The following is a 19,154-nucleotide window of genomic DNA, read 5'->3' as shown; positions in this document are numbered from 1 at the left end:
CCATCAATAACACACCGAGTCTGCTCTGCTGCCTAATGAGTTCCAGCCTGCTCTTGGCATTGAAGGGAAGATCTCAAACCACCCAAAGTCAGAAATTGATATTTCTGGAGAGTGCCTTGCATGGAGCTGGTTCTCCCAGGGGTGAGGTGACATATGGCTCCTGGATCCCCTCCAAAAGTGCTGTGGCTTAACTGTCTCTCCCATGGGTCACAGCCTCTCACCTTTCCTCCGAGAGGACCAGCTCTGGAGCAGGATTGCATTTTAATTTGGCTGCTTATTGCTGGAATGACACATGGATAATGACAGAGCAGATGGCTGAAATCACAGGGGATTAAGTCATTAACCTTGGTGACCAGCAGCAGGGAGGCTCTCTGGGGACCACAGCCTCAGCTCTTCTTCCTTGTGTGCAGACAACATAAAAATAAAATTGGGGGTCAAGGAAGGGCAGGGAGGTTGCTGGAGACAGGCAGGAATGTCTCCTGAGATGCCAACTTCTAAAGGAGATGAGGTTGATTCATGGCTGGGAGACAACTCATGCTGCTTGAGTTTTTTGTGGGATTTTGGTTGGGTTTTTTCCCTAAAAAAATTCTCCTCTCTTATTTCCAAGGCTGGGATGACCCTGTAAAGTAACAACCCTCCTGTAACACATCCTGGGAGGCAGCAAGCACATGAGCATGGAATGGGATATCCGGAAAAACACAGGTCCCTGTCTCCTCTCCATGGTGAGGGCTCAGCCTGGAAAAGCCCAAATGGTGCTTTACCTTTAGTCACCTGCAAACTTGTAGGGGAGGAAAATTGCTTCTCATTTCCCATCCCAATTTTAATTATGTTTTCTTTAATCTGTAGCTTGGCTGCTTTTCTTGTCTCTTTTATGCCATTAAAATTAGCCTTAATTTAATATTCAGCCCTTTAAGGCACATGATTTCCCCATGGAGGCAAAGCAGTGCTTAATTCTGGAGGCACTTTGTGACCTCCTTTGTGTTCTACTGGAGTTTCTTTTGGCCATGGATGTGATTTTTTGGTGGCTGTCTGTCCCTGCTGGTTTCCACATGGTGCTGGGGAGCACCTGGCTCATCATGCCCTGGATCAGGTCGTTCCTCATGGATCAGGTCCTTCTCCTACCCCCTTTACAGCATTAAATGTCCTCCCTGGCACAAAACCCATTAAGCACATCTTTACCATTAACTTCTGAGTGGCAATGAATATTTAAACACAACAAACTCTTGTGTGCCTGCCCCGCTGTTAAGTCTTGTTTTCCGGGATCATCAGCACTTAATTCCAGTGTCTCTCTGTTCTTCTCCGCATCCCTCTGGTCCTGGTGCAAGAGAAAACGCCGATGCTGCAGCACTGAGAGTTCCATGGGATCATTTAGGTTGGAAAAGACTTCCAAGATCATTAAATCCAACTATTAACCCAACACTGCCAAACCCATCACCAGTTCCATCCTGTCTAGGATTGAGCCAAGCCTAAGGTGGTCCCTCATCCCTGTGGGGATGCCACCGACCATGGGAGATGTTTGCAGGTCTCCTGTGACCGTGAGCCCTTCCCCACCCACTCCAGGGCTCTGGAGTGTGGGCAGGAATGCCCAGGGAGGGCTGGCTCACCGCCTTGGGGCTGCTCACCTTCCTCTTCCAAACCATATTTATGGGGCTGGGTCGTTAATATGTTTTATTGCTGTTATCTCAGGTGCACGTGGAGCATTTCAGATACAGCTGCTCCTATCTTGCTCTCATCAGTGACTAATCCGTATTTCTTTGGCGGGTGACGAATGTTCTCCCGCTCCACAGGGCTGGCTCCTGGTGCTGGGCTGAGCCAGCTCCCTGCCACCAGCTTCAATTACTCCTCTCTTGGCTTTTTTTCCCCCCTATTTTAACAATTTGAAGGATATTTCCTGCTCTTTAAAGGCAGTCCTACAGAGGCCAGAGGGATGGGCACTTGGAAGGGCAGACAATGGTGAGGAAGATGTGTAGCCCTGGAGACATGTGAGGGAGAGGGATGAACTGGAGGGCAATAAAAATTATAAAGAAATCATATCTAGGGGAGAGAAAAGCTTTGGGAAAGGCACAAAGCTTGGCAAGAGCAGGGCTTCCCTTGGTTATTGGTGGGAGACTGTGGAAATGGGGCTCTGGAGGTGCTGGATGGAGCTGGAAAGAAACCTGGGCTATTTGCTCCCAGTTATTACTTAATCAGGAGCTTCCCAGCCCAGAGGTCTCAGCACGACACCCCCTTTCCCAGGGCTCTTTCTGCCAAGCTCACCCAAGGACTTACATTTAACTTTTTATCCACTTCTCTCCCAGCAGCATTTGAATCATGGAGAAAAAAAAAAGCCCAATTTTTCCTTCTTGAAGGGATGTTTTAATTAAGGAAATGTGCTTGGCTTGCAACGGGTGCCACAGGTGTGTGTTCTGGCTGCTGAGCTCTTCCACTGGTTAAAAAACCACTTAAGGAGCCGCTTGTGCTAAATGAGAGACTGGGAGAGATTTTGCAGCTAAATAATGAATCTCTTGAAATGCAAAGGCTTTTTCCTTTTTTTTTTTTTATCCCTTTGATTGTGCCATTTGTTCTAGTTTCTATAATAAGTTTGTTTGGGCTTGCAGATTTCCAACGGGAAGCTGCTTTGCTTGGAGCTCTTGCAGCACAGCCGGAGGGGGGGATTGCAGGAGGTACTTGTGCTTTGCTGCTTGGAAAAGAAAGGCTTTTCCCCCAGAATATTCCCCCTGGTGAGGTGGGAATGATGTGCTGCCACAAAAGCTGGAGGTTTCTGGTTGGTTGCTGTTGGGGGCTCTTGGTGGGGACCCTGCATTGCATGGGCTGAGATTCATTTCATTTAAATAAGAAACGTTTGGGGAACAGCCAGTTTCCAGGTTTTTGTTGGAATACTGCTGGCTGGGGGTTATGGAATGAGGCAGCTCTGCTGAAGTCGCTGGGAGCTCTGTGTTTGCAGCAAAATGTGCTGGCCATGAAGCTTGGGAAAGGCACCAGGGGTGGGTGCTGATGGGTAGGGATGGACAGTCACATCTTTTGAGTAAATCCCAGAATGGTTTGGTCTAGAAGGGATCTTAAAACTCATCTCATTCCACCCCCTGCCATGGTCAGGGGCACCTTCTATTAGACCAGGTTGCTCCAAGCTCCATCCAGCACTGGAGTACCTTCTCCATGAAGTGGAAAAGCACAAAATCCCCTTGCCATGGTCCAAGGATGTTATTTTTTAGCGAAAGGCTGCAAACCAGAATTGCTGTTTTTAGAGCCCCCGTGGTCCTGTCGCTGCCAGAGCTGCGGGCGATGGAGACTGAAGGAACTTGTGAACTCCTCCATCTGCTGTCTGGTGACACTGCAACTGTGAAAACAGCGATTTCTCCCCGTTGCTGGCTCCGTCTGGCTCTGCTGCTGCCCACCCAGCCCAGCAGTCCCATCTCCCTGCTGGGAACGGGCTGTGCAGGTTCATTAAGAACTGTCAGGAGGCACCTCCACACTGGCAGCCTGGAGCCCAGGGAGAGGAGTGGGAGATTGCCCGGTGGGTTTTAGCAGAACTGTTGTCTCCCACCTAACTGAGATGATGTGATAATGTGGCTTTGGTTGGATAGTGTCTGCAGAGTCACAGAGCTGCATCCCCACATTGGACTTGATGTGGTGGCTGGTGAAGTGCTTTGAGATGCTCCTGTTGACTGCATTGAGGAATTTCTGGGCTGTGCTAGGCTGCACGTCCCACAGTGCTTTATTTTAGGAAGAAATCCTTCCCTGTGAGGGTGGTGAGGCCCTGGCACAGGTTGCCCACAGAAGCTGTGGCTGCCTCATCCCTGCAAGTGTCCAAGGCCAGGCTGGACAGGGCTTGGAGCAACCTGGTCTAGTGGAAGGTATCCCTGCCCATGGCAGGGGGTGGACTAAATAATCTTTAAGGTCTCTTCCAACCCAACCCATTCTATGATTGCATGATTTTTCCCCCTCTTGCTGCTGTTCCTTCATCAAGCTTTTCCCCATGGAGCCCGTGGAATACCAGCCGTCCTGCAAGTGGCTGGACACCAAACCAGAGGCACCCTGTGTGGACTGAAGCTCATAGATGGTTTATGAACCTTTCAGAGGTGTTGGCAGCCGAGTCACCATAAATCCAAAGGTGTCATCAGACATGTGGGAAAATGTCTTTCCAACGCCGGGTGTTTTTCGTGCCGCGCCGTGTTCGCGGCTCTGTCGGATTTGGGTCAGGCTGCCGGGGGGAAGGGCGGCCTCGGGGGCTGCTCTCTCCGGTGGGCTTGAATCTCCTCCTCCCTTCCTTCATTCCTGCTCCTTCCTCACTGAATGGCATAAATAATGCATCCTTTTTCCCTTCTCGTGCTATTTTTAGGACCAGGATTCTGGGTTAACTGAGCGTACGATGCTGGCAGCTCCCTCCTGCTTCCCAAACTCCTTTTGCCAGTGCTGGTTTTCCAGAACTTCCCTAACTGTTTGGTTTTTTTTTACCTTTGCAGGAACCAAAGGTGTGTTTTTATAACCTGTTCTCCAGTGGGCTTTTAGCATTTCATTTAAAGAATTTCCATAATTTCCACTATAGGCAATATTTTTCCTTAATTAATAAGAAAGCTAATTAATTAATTCAGTCCTTACCAGAGCCCTTCCAGGATTTTTTGCAGCTCTTCATGAGCAATCACTGGGTGGAAAAGTTTTCATTTGGGGACAGAGCTGCTTCACTGATGCCAAACTGCTCTCTGTAGAGATGCTGCCTTGGATGGATTTCCACATGTGTGTATGTGGAGCTGGGGCTGGTGTCAGCTCTCTGGCTGCATCAGCAGAAGTTAATATTGTGCCATATAAAGTATAAAGGACATGCTGGAGTATTATATCCCACTGGGACGTCTTTTCCCCTGGTTGCATTCCCATAGTTGGAAGGGGAGATTCTCTACTGGGAGCTGCCCAAGGAAAAGGAGCGGCCGGACCAAAGGCAGTGGCTGCCCCTCAGGAGCAGGACCCTGACCCCAATATCCTGAGCCTTTCCTGACATTCCCTGTCCCCTCTTTGCCAGGAGGCTGATGACCAGGCTGGAGGACATGCGCCGGAGCGTGCTGGGGGACGGGGTGAACCGCTGCATCCTGTGTGGGGAGCAGCTGGGGCCACGTGGGTCTGCCTGTGTCGTGTGTGAGGACTGCAAGAAGGTGAGGCCCCTCCCTGTGCCCCGCACCTCCCCGGACCCCCACAGCACCTCCCAGACCCTCAGAGTTCATCCTTGATCCCCGCAGCCTGTGGCCCCCAAGGAATCCCCCAGCAATTGTTCCTGACTGCAGGAACCTGCTGCAGGGATGCCATGTGGACTGGCTGGCTCAGGGATTGTTAATTCAATTTATTTTGTAATTTCGGGCTTTTAGCAGTTGGAAATTATAATTTCAAATGAGGTGGGTGCTTGTGAGCGAGGGGGTCCAGCAGAGTGGAGCTCCTGCAGCTCTGAGCAGGGAGAAAGGAGGAGTTTGCTTTGCCACACATGGCTCACACAGAGCATTAGGGCGATCCTTGGGGAGGGTTTTATTGACAAATCTGGGAGAGCATCTCAGCCCAGGGGGAATCTCAGTCTTTGGGGGCATGTTTCTGTAGCCCCACATCCCTCCACACGTGGCATGAGAGGACATCTCCGAGGGTTTCTGTGCTCACTGGTGCTTCTGCTGGGAGAGCTCTCGTTAACCAGCCCTCATTAACGTCCCGCTGGTGGTGCTGGTGTGGTGGGACCTTGGGGTGGCCAGAACTTTGTTTTCCCTACAGAATGTCTGCACCAAGTGCGGGGTGCAGACCACCAACAACCGGCCCCACGCCATCTGGCTCTGCAAGATCTGCAGTGAGCAGCGGGAGGTGAGTGTGGCCCCCCGGGCTCCCCCTGCCCCATGGATATGGTCCCTGCCCTTGGTGTCACCCTGTGCACTGTCCCCACCCCAGACCTCCCAGATGGGACCAACTCAAGCTCCCAGGGATTTTCAGCACCACTAAGCCTTGCCCAGCTGCTCGAGCCTGGTTCTCACAGCATGGTCTTGTTTTCTACATAAAATGACATTTATTAGTCCAAAACAAAGTCTTGGTGTCGCAGAGGCTGTTGTGGGCAGAGATTGACTGTCTGCTGCCTGCAACATGAGCCAAAGAGTTAATTAGTTAACAGCATGGGCTGCAGGGTGGGGATATGGAGTTGCGTGTCCTCCACCTGCTGGTGCAGGGAGATGAAGTCCCCAGGATCCCTCCCAAGACATGGATGCCAGCCTTCTCCCTGCTCCCCCAGGTATGGAAGCGCTCTGGTGCCTGGTTCTTCAAGGGTTTGCCCAAGCAGATGTTGCCCCAGCAGATGCCCGTCAGCAAGAACAAGGGACCCCAAGCCCCGAGCGAGCCCAGCCTGGCAGAGCCGCCCACCCCGGACCCCAAACTGTCCTCCCGGGCACCCACCCGAGGTAGGTGACAGCGAGTACTGACCCCCCCCAGCATTGCCAGGGGTGCTCCCAGTGTGGTATTGGGTCTCTCCACATTGTTGGCATGGGAAAACTCTGGGAAAAAGCACCAGAGCAGTCCTGTGGCTGCTGCCTGTGTCCTAAAGAGCGTAGAAATGGTCCTGGTGCCCTCCCTGCCTGCGGAGGCTTTATCCAGGCTGTCCAAGTCGGGGATGGATGGGATTGCAGGAACATCCTTCAGCAAAGCAGCCCCGGGTGGGGATCAGGAGTTTGGGCAGTGCCTGGGTATGAACACGGTGATGGAGAAGCCTGGGAAAAATAAGAATAAAAAGGGAAATAAGGGTTGGTGTTGGGAGGAGTGTGGGCTGCAGCTTCACCCCTTCTCGCTCTGTTTGTGCCCCCAAGGCCAGGCGGAGGCCGGGCCCCCCCCAGCCGAGCCGGACGCCGAGGGTAAGCACCGGCCTTCACCCTCTCCCCGTGCCACTGCCCTGGTGCCGCCTGTGCTGAGTCCCCTCTCTCCCTCCCTCCATTCCCATGACGTTTTCCCGCAGAGTTTCCCATGGGAGGCTGCAGCAGGACCTCTCCTTGCTGCTGCCGCCCACCACGCGGGGACTGAGTTATTCCTGGGCTTCCCCACCCCCTGCACACGCCGGAGCTGAGCGGCTGCGATTCCAGCGCTGAGCGGAGCTGCCTCTGTGGGTGGTGGGTCCTGCTGTGAGGGGCAGGAGATTTTTCTGCTTATTTAATGGCAGTCCTTGGAAAACCTCCCGGAGAAACTCCTGGAGGCTTGTGGGGGCTTGTGCATGTCTGCAAGGGATGGAGCAGCTGAGCTGCTCTGCTCTGGTTTCCCCCACCGAAGGGCACCAGCACAGAGCTGTGCCCAGGCTTGTGCCGTGCACGGGAGGCAGAGCAGGGGGAGGATGCACTGGGGTTTTTTTGTGGTAATACCTTGCCCCCTCCACCACTTAGAATCATGGAATAATTTAGTTTGTAAAAGCCCTCTAACACCATTGAGTCCAACCATTCCCCCAGCAATGCCAAGGCCACTATTAACCCATGTCCCCAGGTGTCACATTTACATGGCTTTTAAATCCCTTCAGAGATTGTGGCTCCACCCCTGCCCTGGGCACCTGTGCCAGGGCTAGACAACCCTTTCAGTGAAGCAATGTTCCCTAATATCCAACCTAAACTTCCCCTGGCACAACCTGAGGCTGTTTCCTCTTGTCCTGTCCCTTGTTCCCCAGGAGCAGAGTCTGACCCCCACGTGGCTTCACCCTCCTGTCAGGGAGTTGGAGAGACTGAGAAGGTCTCACTGGGAGTTAATTTTGAGTAACATCCCCCATTTTCACAGTTCCACATCAGGGTGCTGAGGATTCCAGACCCCCCTCAACACCACCTGCCCCTGGCTGGACAATCATCAAGACGGGAGCAGCACAGTGGCTGCAAACCCTCCTTCCTTACGAAGGAGGCAGTAGGGGTTTGAGAGGACATTTCCCCTGGTGTTGTCCCCTCCATCCCACCTGTCCTTTAGCCCAGAGTCTGTTATGACAGTGGCCGTGCTTGAGTTCCCAGTTGTGGCTCCGTATTTCTGAGCTCTGTTCCCTCCAGCCCCACGATGGAGACACATCCTACGTGTCTGGGTGGTGTTTTGGGGTGAGCCCCATGGGGGGGCACCCGCTGTGGGTACCTGGGATTAGTCACAGCCCTGTAGGGAGCTCTACATGAGCCTGTGCCCAGCCTGGTTCTCCCAACTGATGATCTTCCCCTTCCTATGCAGCAGCACTTGGGGAAACTACTTAATTAAGGCAATTTAATCGCAACAGTTGGGGACCCCTGGTGGCCTAGTGGTTAGCATGCAGGACTCTCACTGCTGCGACCACGGGTTCGAATCCCAAGTCCCCCGGGCAGATGGTAGCTCGTTAGCCCTGTGAGGCCATCCATCTATGAGAAGGTCACTCTAAACAAACCTACGTCCTGAGGACCTCACTGCCATTGTCCAAGCTTGCTTGGCCCCGGCAGATGAACCTTAGGATTAAAGGGTGGGCTCAGTTCAGCGCAGGCTGTGTCTCACCTAAAAAATCCATTGCGCAGGCTGGAAAGGTAAAAGACCTTTCCCCAAATCTTCGTTCGCGAAGACTGGCCATTATTATTAGCTGGTGCTGTTGAACTTCCCAGCCCCACAACAGGCAGCTTTTATTGAGCCTCTGGCTCCTGCAAGTCCGGGAGGCTTTGCCAGCTCTGCAGGTCCCTCCCGGTGCTCAGCATGCTCACGCCGTGCCCATGATTTTCCTAAAGCTCCCTTGGAAAATTATTTATTGCACTGCTATTTCTGCACCACGGGGCTCCTGGGCCTGGATGCTCGTTTCCACTCCCCTCTGCTCTTCAGCATCCCGGTGTTTTTCCCTCCCTCCTCTCCCCCACCTACAATCTGTTGCGTTTCACTTTCTCCGGTGACCCTGAGAGCCCAGCCAAGGAGAAACATCCCATTTATGTCACAGCCAAGATTTATACCTGGCATCTCCAGTGCCAGCCAGGTGAGCGCCGGGACCTTTTCCATCACATCTGTGGGTTGCAATTTGTCACCATGGAGCGCTCCGGGCACCCTGGAGCGTGTGGCTGGGATTTATCTGCTGGGTGATGGAAGTGAGAGGCAGAGGCAGCTGCCACCCTTGTCTCGTTAATAAACGGAAGATGATCAACAAAAGGAAAATATGATCCCCGTCCTGGGGACTGTGGAACTGTGGTGCCTTAGGGGTTTGATGGGTGCTGAGGACTGGGTGATGGATGCCTCTGGCCTTGTTTTCCCATGGGATTCCTGCATTTCTTGGTGTTCCCATGGTTTGGTGTGTCCTTTGGGCTTTCCTGACTGCTGTGTGAAGGTTTGGTGGTGCAGAGCCCTCCTGTTGCAGTCCCCAAAACTCTGGGGGTGATGCCGTAGTGGCTGTGCCCATCCTCTTTCTCCTCCTCTTGCTGACACCCAGACTGGGCTTCACCCAGGGGTGGGAGGTTGGTTTTCCAGCCTCACAGCTGCCTTTATCCCTCTCCCGCAGGCAGCGACACGACGGCATCCCCCAGGGGGAGCCGCAGGCCGGCCGAGGGCCGGGCGGGTCCGTGTGGCAGCGAGGACACCGGTGCGGACACCGAGAGCCGGGACTACGGTGCCGAGAGCGGGGTCAGCAGGAGCCCTGGTGAGAACTGTGCTCCTGCATCCCTGTGCCTGCTTCTGCACCCTTGGGAGGAGAGGGCTGGGGGGCATAAGGCTGACAACTGTCTAAGGGTTGTCTGGGCTGGTTCTGCCCCCTCCTTGCAGGTGTGAAGAGAACCAACTCTGTTCAAGCCTCACGGCCACCCCCACCAGCCACTGCCGGACCCGCTGCGGGTCCCGCTCCGGCAGCAGCACCCGCAGGTAGGATGTGACGGGGATGCAGCCAGGAACAGTCCCTGGGGACACCCCAATGCCTTGTTTGTGGAATTGCGGTGCTGGGGTGGGGGAGAGGGCTGGAAGCACCTCCCGGTGAACCCCCTGGTGATGCTGCGTTTGTCCCCAGCGCCGCCGGCAGCAGCGAGGCCGGGCCCCGGGGCGGGCGGGCGGTTCCCGGAGAGACAAGGTAAGAGCGGGGGCCTGTCTGTGAGGGGCTGGGGGGCAGAGCCCACCGGGGGCTAACGGGGTCCCTCCCGCAGCGAGCCCACCGCTGGGACCCTCAGAGCCGGCCCGCGCCGCCGCCAGGGAGGAACGAGGAGGGGGCTACGCTGCACCCCCCGCCAGGGAGGAGAGGCCGGCCTGGCAGCCCCCCGCCTTCCAGCAGCCCCCCGCCGCCACACCCGCATCCGCAGCCCCGCAGCGGCAGCAGCAGCAGCAGCAGCCCCAGGAGGAGGAGGAGGATGCCAACAGCTATGACTCTGATGAAGGCAGTACGTACCCAGGGTGCATGGAAGGGAGGGAGCTGTTCTTTGGGAAACATGGGAGTTTGAGGAGATGATCTCTGGGGGAGCCTGACTCCTACTGTAAGGTGGTGGGTCTCCGACTGGGAGAATCCTTGGGGAACTCTGCTTCCCTGTGATCGGGGCAGGGTCTTGCAGGGTGTCCCTGCTCAGTGCAGTTCATGCAGCCCACAGGATCTGCAGTTGGTTTTGCACCAAACACTGAACTCTGATGTGATGATTCAGTCTCTGAGCCTACATCACCTTCCTGTTTCCATACTGGAGTCCCTAAGGCATCTGCCTCTTTCCATCCGAGCATCCTTTGCTCTGAGGAACACCACTAGCCTGTCTAGGAAGGGCTTGGTGGCTGCAGTCCCTTTGCACCCTGAGATCTTGGTGTTCAGCCATTTGCTCCCCTAAAAATAAGGGTGTTTGCTGTGGGAGGGTGAGCATCTGTGGGAGAACATCCTGGGTGGGAAGAGCTGCTTGGGGCCAGGAACAGGTGCTCGGCTAGGAGCAGCTGGACCCAGCTGAGGTTCTGTACCTTCTCTTCATCCCTGTCGTATTTTCCTGGTGATCACATGAAGACAAGCTTGAGTTGGTTTTGGGGGCCAAACTCTGGCTCTCAACCTTGGGAGAAGACGCTGTCCCTGAGTTGGTTTGTAGGGTTACTCCTGCTCTGCCTGGTGAATACTGAATCCAGCTCCAAAGTCCCAGGCTGCCCTCCCTGGGCAGTCCTTCCTCTGTAAGGCTTTGACCAAAGCTCCCAAATCCAGCTGGATCTGTGGCAGTTTGGCCGGTGCCAGCACAGTCTCATGTGCGTTAAACAGCTTCTACATTTGACCCACAAATCTTTCTAATTATTACTAATCGGGGCTGACTAAATCAGTTATTGGCTGGGGTTTTAACAAGGTTCTGTTTCCAACTCCTCCTCCCTCTCTGTCAGCCACGCTGGGAGCTCTGGAGTTCAGCCTGCTCTACGACCAGGAGAACAGCTCCCTGCACTGCACCCTCATCAAGGCCAAGGTAAGTGCTTCTCTTTTTTCCCATTTTGTCCCCAGTTTAAGGTCCATCTGGCTTCCAGTTTCTTTGGTGTGATGAGATGGAAGCCATGTGGCTGCTGACAGAGGCTGCTCCCTTGGGGGAGACAACCTGGCCCTGTTGGCACAACTGCTTCTGGCTGGGGAAAGTTGGGGGGCTTTTCCTTGAGTGAATCCAAGAGATTTGTGAGGATGGTGAGGCACTGGGATGGCTTCCCAGAGAAGCTGTGGCTGCCGCATGCCCGGAACTGTTCAAGGCCAGGTTGGACAAGTCTGTTGAAAGGTGTCCCTGCCCATGGCTGGGAGTTGGAACTCGGTGATATTTGGGGTGTCTTTCACCTCAAACCATCCTGTGGTTCTATAATTCTATGATTTTTCCTTGAGTGAGTCTGATGTTTCAGCACATTGTGGCACCCACGACTGCTCGGGGCAGAGAACGAGGCTCTTGGTTCACTGAACACGTTTTCTCTTTGCTGAGTTGCTTCGTGGGCAGCTTCTTCTCTTCCCTGGCTCAGCTGAAGGAGGATTCATGTGCCATGTTCTCTTAATCATCTTTTAGGGCTTAAAACCGATGGACTCCAACGGCCTGGCTGATCCCTACGTGAAGCTGCACCTCCTGCCTGGAGCCAGCAAGGTGAGGCTTTGCCTGGTCTGGTGCATTTTGAACTGGGATGGAGCAGAGGTTTCTCAGAGCCCCCTCAGGCCCCTTCCTTTCATCAGATTTTCCCCCTTGATTTCTCGCTCACTGCTGCTGTTTTACCCTGGGGGTGTCTCTGAACAGTGATGATGTTCACAGATGCTCTCCCAGACCCAAGGAACAGCTCATCCTGCAGGCAGGAATCTGCTCAGGGATGAAGGGACGCTCCAGAGGAGGCAACACTGTTAATGCATCACAAAACATCTGACCAAGAATCTATTTATTGCCAAAATTTGAACTACTCATTTGCTTTTAAACTGCAACATGTTCTTGTTAGAGGTGTGAGGAGAGAACCATTGAGGAAACTCTGGCTCTATCATAGAAATCCCTGGAAATCTGCCTCCCCAGCCCAGCTAAGCTGATCTTAGTGGGGCAACTTTGGAGGAAGGGATGACCAGCACTGGCCCAGCAGTGCTGGCTCTTTGCTCAAGGGTGCAGAGTTTTTTCCCTGCAGCAGATTTTTGCTCAGAGGAACTAAGTATAAAACAAGGGGAAAACAGAAAATAAACCCATTGGATTGATATTTACTGGTTTGCTTTTATGTATGTGGGATTTCTGATCTTGTGCAGAGTAAATCAAGGTGTTATGATCTTGGGAATTGCTTTGATTTCTGTTGCTCTCATTTGCTGAATTTTTTTTTAATTTTTTTGATGTTTAACATGTGTTTGTGAAAGACACATGACCAAGTGGCAGAGCTCCTCGATTCCCCAGCTGCCACCTCCTTTAGACCATGAGAGCCATGACCTGAGCCCCCACAGCCTGCCTTGTGCACCTTCTTCCTTGTACAAGTGTCCTTGAGGGAATAGACCCCAGGGAGTGATAAAAACTGGGCAGTGAAGGCTGCCCTGGCCACCATGTGTCACCGAGTCCCCGGTGCTCCTGTAAAGGTCCACCTTGTTGGGTTAGTGATGCTCACCTGGAGTTGATGCCTCACCAGCACAACCCAGTCAAACCACCTCTCGTGAGCCAGATGGGATGGAGCATCTCTGCCAGGAGCTGGGATTTCGGTGGGGGGGAGCTCAGGGGTGTAGTTATGCCGTGGTTGGTTTGTTTGCCATTGCAGTCAAACAAGCTGAGGACGAAGACGCTGCGCAACACCCGCAACCCCGTGTGGAACGAGACCCTGGTGTACCACGGCATCACAGATGAGGACATGCAGAGGAAAACCCTCAGGCAAGCGGAGGAGCCTGGGATCCCATGGAGGGGTGGGATGGGGACTGTGGGGCTCCTCACATGGAGGAGAACACTTGCAGCAAAGTACAGGGGGTGATGGGGCACCTGGAAGCACAGAGGTTTTGGTTAAAAATCACCATGAACTTTCTGATTTGGATGGTCCTTTTAAGTGGAGAAAAAGCATTTTGGCCCTGTAATTTAATATTAAATTATTGGCATCGCTTTAATTCTTATCAGTGTGGAGATGTGCATATTGTGTATCTGTGCTGATCAAACAATATCCCAGCAAAATATTAAGATGTTTATTTAAATAATCTCTAAAAATTTTTGGTGTTTTCCTTCCTGCAGAAAATTTCCACCTTTCCACTGTTGATTTCTTGCCCTATCACAGAGCAGATATTAAAAATGTTGATTTTTTTGGCCAACCAGAAGATTGATTTTCTTCCTCCTCTTATCAGAGGACAGATAGATGGAGGGTGGTTTTAGGGGGGCTTTGCTCAGTCCACCCCTCCAGCAGTGCCCCTGCAGAGGTGGGTTTAGCTCTAGAGTGAGGTGGTGCTTCAACCTGGCTGATGTTCCACCTTTTCCTCTTCCCTTCAGGATCTCTGTGTGTGATGAAGACAAATTTGGCCACAACGAGTTTATTGGAGAAACTCGAGTTTCCTTGAAAAAACTCAAAGCGAATCAGAAAAAGAACTTTAACATCTGCCTGGAGAGAGTAATACCAGTGAGTGTCTGAGAGATTTCCTTCTGCTGCCCTTTGTGTTGGGGTTGCAAACAAGTGGCACGTGAGGGAGGTTGGGGTGGGTTTGGGGTTGGAGCTGGAGGTGCCTGACTTCACTGGCACCTTCAGGAGCTGGATTCCCACCTGGGTCTGGTCTGATATGATGGAGCAGATGGAGAGGGCAGGTTGCTCAGTCCCTGAGCTCTGCTCCCCAGTGTTGGATCTGCTGAGGTGAAATTTGATGGAGCAGATGGACATTCCTCAGCCCAGCAGAGGAGCTGAGCTGAGCCCCCAGAGCTCTGTCCCAGCTGTGGTCACTCATGGCAGTCTCTTTTTCCCTTTCCCATCCAAGACGAAACGTGCTGGAACAACTGGTGCATCCCGTGGGATGGCTCTGTATGAAGAGGAGGTAAGTCCTTGGAGGACAACATGCTCCCTGCATGTTTCACCCACCATCTCGTGTGTAAGCTTGTTTTCCCACCCCTCATGGAGAATGAGGTTCCCTTCTGTCCACCTTGTCTCATCTGTCTTGCTGTGGACATTTTCCTGGCTCAGCTCCCCTGTCCCCATCTCTGGTCTGTTCCTCTCACAGGTAGATCGTGGTGGGGATGTGGAGGAGCGTGGGAAGATCCTGGTGTCCCTCATGTACAGCACCCAGCAGGGTGGGCTCATCGTGGGCATCGTGCGCTGCGTGCACTTGGCAGCCATGGACGCCAACGGGTACTCGGACCCCTTCGTGAAGCTGTGAGTGAGCCCTGGGGATGGCTCGGGCTTGTAACCCATGGGCAGGGAGCCACCTGCTGTCCTCGGGCAGCAGCTGGTGGGCTGGGAATTCCTTCCAAAGCCACTGCAGACCTCGTGCAGGAGGAGCTGTCCACCAGCAGTGACTGTGCACGGTGGAAGTGCCCCCACTGTGGCTGAGACTCACCCAGCCCTTGGCTCCATTGCTCCCTGTAGGTCCTCAAACGCCCAGACGCAATGGTCACCTCATGTAGAATCAGGGAATCATTGGAAAAGACCTCCAAGACCATTGAGTCCAACCTTTGACCTCATGTCAAGGAGAACAAGGGGTCCTTCTCTCCATCTCTGACCCACTGTGGCTGCAGGGCAGGGGTGGCTTGATGTCCCTCCATGCCCCACTTCCTGACTCATAATCCCACGTGCTGGGTGAAGCTGGGAGCCCAGGGATCATCTTGTCTATCTCTGTCTCTGATGGTTGGGTGGCTCCTGGGAACATGGGAGAATAAAGTTGTTTTAACTCCAACCTCATAAACTGTGACACAGTGAGGACCCTGCAGTCATTGCTGGTGAGGTTATCATTGCTGTTTTCACTTTGCCTTCAGAAAATACCTCTGTTCTCCCTAAAACCCCTTCAATAACTCTCACGTTGAACATTTTGCACATCTCTTTATAGCTGAGGTGGAACTGAGCAGTTTTCCTTCTCAGTCTCTCTTTATTTTTTTATCTTTTCCATTTCCACAAACGTGAGATGGTGAACTTGCATTTTAAAATCAACTTCGAACATAGATTTAAATTATTTCAACTCTATAACTGAGTTCTGAATCTCTGTCCAGGCTTCACAGCCCCAGCCCTACATTTTTCCCACATCCTCTAGAAGATGGGGAGAATGGCCTTAAATAAATATAGTCAGTGCCTTTTTTTCTAGCACAGAAACTCACTTTTTAAGCTTATAAGCTCCCACTGTTCTTGCACTTGAGTTTTGAGCTGTTTTCTGTTACCCCCAGTTGGCTGAAACCTGATATGGGAAAAAAGGCCAAGCACAAGACACAGATTAAGAAGAAAACATTGAATCCTGAGTTTAACGAGGTAGGGATGGATCTATTTTTTTATATTAATAAATCAATTTAGCTAATTACTGTGTTGTGTGGAGGAGGTGGAAGACAAACTCTCTGAGGTTTGACTCCTTGCTCAGTCTCCTTTCCCACTTCTGTTTCCAGGAGTATTTTGGGAATGACTTTGCCACAGGGCCAGGCAGCATGTAAACCCTGAAGCCTCCCTGCTGCTGGTGCTGCTGACTCTTGTGTCTCCCTGGCTGGGGGGTGTGGGTGGGATGGGCACCCCTGGGGAGGTCCCACCACTGGTTCTGCTTTGATGGGACACCTGGAAAGGGCTCACATAGGTACAGGGAGTGAGCTCAGCTCCTGTTGTCCTGAGAAGAGGTGCTACAGGGAAGGAGCGTTTTCCCTTCATTAATTTTTAACTCTTCTCTCACTGGATTTTGAATCCAGGCTCTACAGAGAACATGTGCAATCCCTTAACTGCAGGTTTTGGGGGGTGTTTTCCTGGAATGCTTTATGTGATGTGTTTTTCTCCTTCTGCAGGAGTTCTTCTATGACATAAAACACAGTGATCTGGCCAAGAAGTCACTGGACATTTCAGTCTGGGATTACGACATCGGAAAATCTAATGACTACATTGGTGAGCTGAAAGTCTCTGCACTCTGGGGTGTGTTTTTTGGTGCCCAAGACAGTGTTTGCTGTATGGGAGGGGTGTGTAGGTCACCTGCCCTGTGAGAAACCCCAGGTGGGACCATGGAAGCTGGTGGGGTGCTTGTATCAGACCACCACATACACTGCACCCACTGTGCTGCCCCATCTCCTGCATCCCGGGGGGGCCTTCTGGGCAAGCAAAGCATCTCGGGGTGTTTCCATGAGATTTTTGATCCAGGGGGTGGAAAAAGCGTTGCAAATGTGAGTTCTGTCCCTATGGAGGGATTTACTGGAACATCAGCATCCCCTCTGAATGCCATGTCTCCTCTCTCCCTGTCTCCCAGGCGGTTGCCAGCTCGGCATTACGGCCAAGGGCGAGCGCTTGAAACACTGGTATGAATGTTTGAAGAACAAGGACAAGAAGATTGAGCGCTGGCACACCCTCCAAAACGAGAACCACGTTGCCAGTGATTAAAGGGAGCTGCTGCCCCACGCTCCCCAACTGCCCATCCTCTGCCAAGCCCTTGTAGATCTCTGATGTCCGTCTTCCAGCGCAGTCATGCCTTGCTACAGCCTCTGGTCCCAGGGCAGTGATGCTCTTCTGCCTCCTCTGAGCATCCTCCGTCCTCACCTCCACCTAAAAACCAACCCAGATCTTTCATATTCTCTTCCTCTGTTTGTTTTTTGTTTTGGGAGGGAGGTCATTGAGTTCCCCTGGTGTGTAATTTTGTCAAGCAATAGTTCTCTCCTGACTGTTCCTCTCTCTCACTGGTCTCACACGCCCCGTGGTAGCGTTCCCGTTGTGTGTCCGATGCTCTGTGTTCCTCCAGCCTCTGCTCCTCTGGCTCATCCCATTGCCACTGGCTCGTGGCTCTGGTATCTCCCAGTGGGATGTGCAACCACCAGTCTGGCCGTGCTCCTGCCAGGCACTGGGGTGTGGAGTGCTGGTGTTGGAGCATCGGCCTGTTCTGCTTGTGTGATATTGATACCTCAGTTGCAATAATGAAAAAGCTCTTTGGCTTTGGTGTGGGTCGTCACCGTCTCCTGGTGTCTGTGTTGTCATGATTAGGCCAAAGCCTGTGTCACCGGTGTAATCCTGCGAGTCCTGCTTGAGCTTTACTTCTGGTTTGGTCCACTTGAGCAATATTGTGGTACATCCTTTGCTGAGAAGATCCACCAATAACACAATAACAGTTACGAGGAATAGGGAGCTCTGTGCTCGCAGGGAAGCAGGTTTGGGTTGGTTCATGTGATTCCTTTTGCCTGAGGAACTCACACACTGTTGCTGTAGGAGCCCACCCGTGTTTCAAGGTTGTGACTACCTCCTCTTCACCTCTGAGCTGTGTAGTAGTGACTGAGCCCTGAGGGCAGTCCCTGGGCCCCCTCAGACCACCCCTCCTGCTGCCGAGCGTTTGCCGTGCCACGCTCAGGAGGGAAGCCGAGGGAGATGACACTTCCCACCAAGTAGCTGTGTGCAAGGATTGTTGCTTTGAATTGCTTCAAAACACCACAACTACTGAAATTAGCTGGGACAGTTAGAGGTCTTCCAAACTTCGGTTGTTTTGGTTTTGTTTTGGTTTTTTTTTCCTATTCTGCACAAGAACCACTGTCTTCAACCTGCGCTTTAGTTATCTCCTGGAGCTGTTCAATCTGTCCTTGATAGCAGGAGAGCAAAGACGTTCTCAGACTGATGCTGGTCAGGTTTGGTACCATTTGCTGGCTCTGGACAACCTCAAGCATAGTTGATAGTAGCACAATAAGCACTATGGAATATATTGTCAGTGGGCTACACACTGAGCATGTTGTATGAAACCTCAACCCTTTCAGTCCATGCCTCCCCGTGCACCCGCTGCTGCAGTCGGCTGGGGAGCTGTCCTGTGGCCTGGGCAGCTCTTTCTTTTGAGCTGGATGAGTTGTTTTCTTGATATTTTCTTTAAATTGTCTTTTTCCCCCAGCAGAACTTCCTCTGAATGCTGACACTCCGTGACCGTCCCCGTAGCTCTGTGCCAAGTAGTGTCACCAGGTCTGGGTGACACAAACCCTCATGTGTGGAGTGATGCTGCTGCTGCAGAGCAGCCCTGCCCCAGCCCAGCCCAGGGTCTACACATCCAAGGAGGTCTGTGTTGCCTCCCGCAGCCCCCATGCTCCCCATCCTTGGACCACCAGGTGGGGAAAACCAACCTAAACCACCCTGTGCATCCTCTGCTTTGTCCGGCCTGAGCTGGGAGACCTCTTCCATCACCCCAGACTCATCCTATGGCACAGAGAGTGCAATGGAAGAGGATACTTGAAAATTTTGCCCTTCTTTCATGGAGTTCTTGACTCTGTGCCAGTGAGATCTCTGAACCAGACTGTCCACGACCCAGACTGAAATGACCCTGTTCTTTGGGATGGTTTCCCTCTGTGTCCTGTGCTGAAATCTCACTGCTCTGGCCCATCTGGTTCATCTGTGGGATGATTGGACTCTAGGATCAATGGTTGGACTTGATCTTAGAGGTCTTTTCCAACCTTAATTATTCTATGCTGCCCTGTCCCTTCCAGAGTGATCAATCTGGCCAAAACCTCCCTGCTCATCTCAGAGCAGCAGTTGGGCCCAGAGCTATGCTGGGGAAATGGGTAACTGGGGTAAAATTACCTTTAAAAAACATTATTTAAGGAATTCCTTGATGTCCCCAAGCCCTGCAGCAGCCCAGCCTCCTTTGTACGTGCAGAACAACTCAATTAAGGTTGCCATTACCC

General features: G+C 52.6%; 1 protein-coding gene across 5 annotated transcripts in view; it reads left to right on the top strand.

The window, feature by feature from the left end:
- Nucleotides 1-18,887, top strand: part of RPH3A (rabphilin 3A) — a 31,963-nt gene extending 13,076 nt beyond the window's left edge. For 4 of the 5 annotated variants that reach the window (XM_027689573.1, XM_027689575.1, XM_027689574.1 and 1 more), the window contains 17 exons: nt 5,015-5,144; nt 5,743-5,829; nt 6,248-6,413; nt 6,816-6,860; nt 9,461-9,598; nt 9,721-9,816; nt 9,959-10,018; nt 10,092-10,322; nt 11,278-11,357; nt 11,931-12,005; nt 13,132-13,241; nt 13,842-13,968; nt 14,318-14,374; nt 14,558-14,709; nt 15,711-15,792; nt 16,308-16,404; nt 16,760-18,887. In XM_027689573.1, coding sequence (XP_027545374.1) covers nt 5,015-5,144; nt 5,743-5,829; nt 6,248-6,413; nt 6,816-6,860; nt 9,461-9,598; nt 9,721-9,816; nt 9,959-10,018; nt 10,092-10,322; nt 11,278-11,357; nt 11,931-12,005; nt 13,132-13,241; nt 13,842-13,968; nt 14,318-14,374; nt 14,558-14,709; nt 15,711-15,792; nt 16,308-16,404; nt 16,760-16,890 — 1,864 coding nt within the window. In that variant the 3' untranslated portion in view covers nt 16,891-18,887. The remainder of the gene's footprint in view (nt 1-5,014; nt 5,145-5,742; nt 5,830-6,247; nt 6,414-6,815; nt 6,861-9,460; nt 9,599-9,720; nt 9,817-9,958; nt 10,019-10,091; nt 10,323-11,277; nt 11,358-11,930; nt 12,006-13,131; nt 13,242-13,841; nt 13,969-14,317; nt 14,375-14,557; nt 14,710-15,710; nt 15,793-16,307; nt 16,405-16,759) is intronic. The other variant, XM_027689576.1, reaches the window with a different exon arrangement.
- Nucleotides 18,888-19,154: the final 267 nt, after the last annotated feature.

This window comes from Neopelma chrysocephalum, unplaced genomic scaffold (assembly GCF_003984885.1).
Source record: "Neopelma chrysocephalum unplaced genomic scaffold, ASM398488v2 Primary Assembly neopelma1_77, whole genome shotgun sequence".
NCBI classification, from domain to species: Eukaryota; Metazoa; Chordata; class Aves; order Passeriformes; family Pipridae; genus Neopelma; species Neopelma chrysocephalum.
This window is presented reverse-complemented; position numbering and strand designations above follow the sequence as displayed.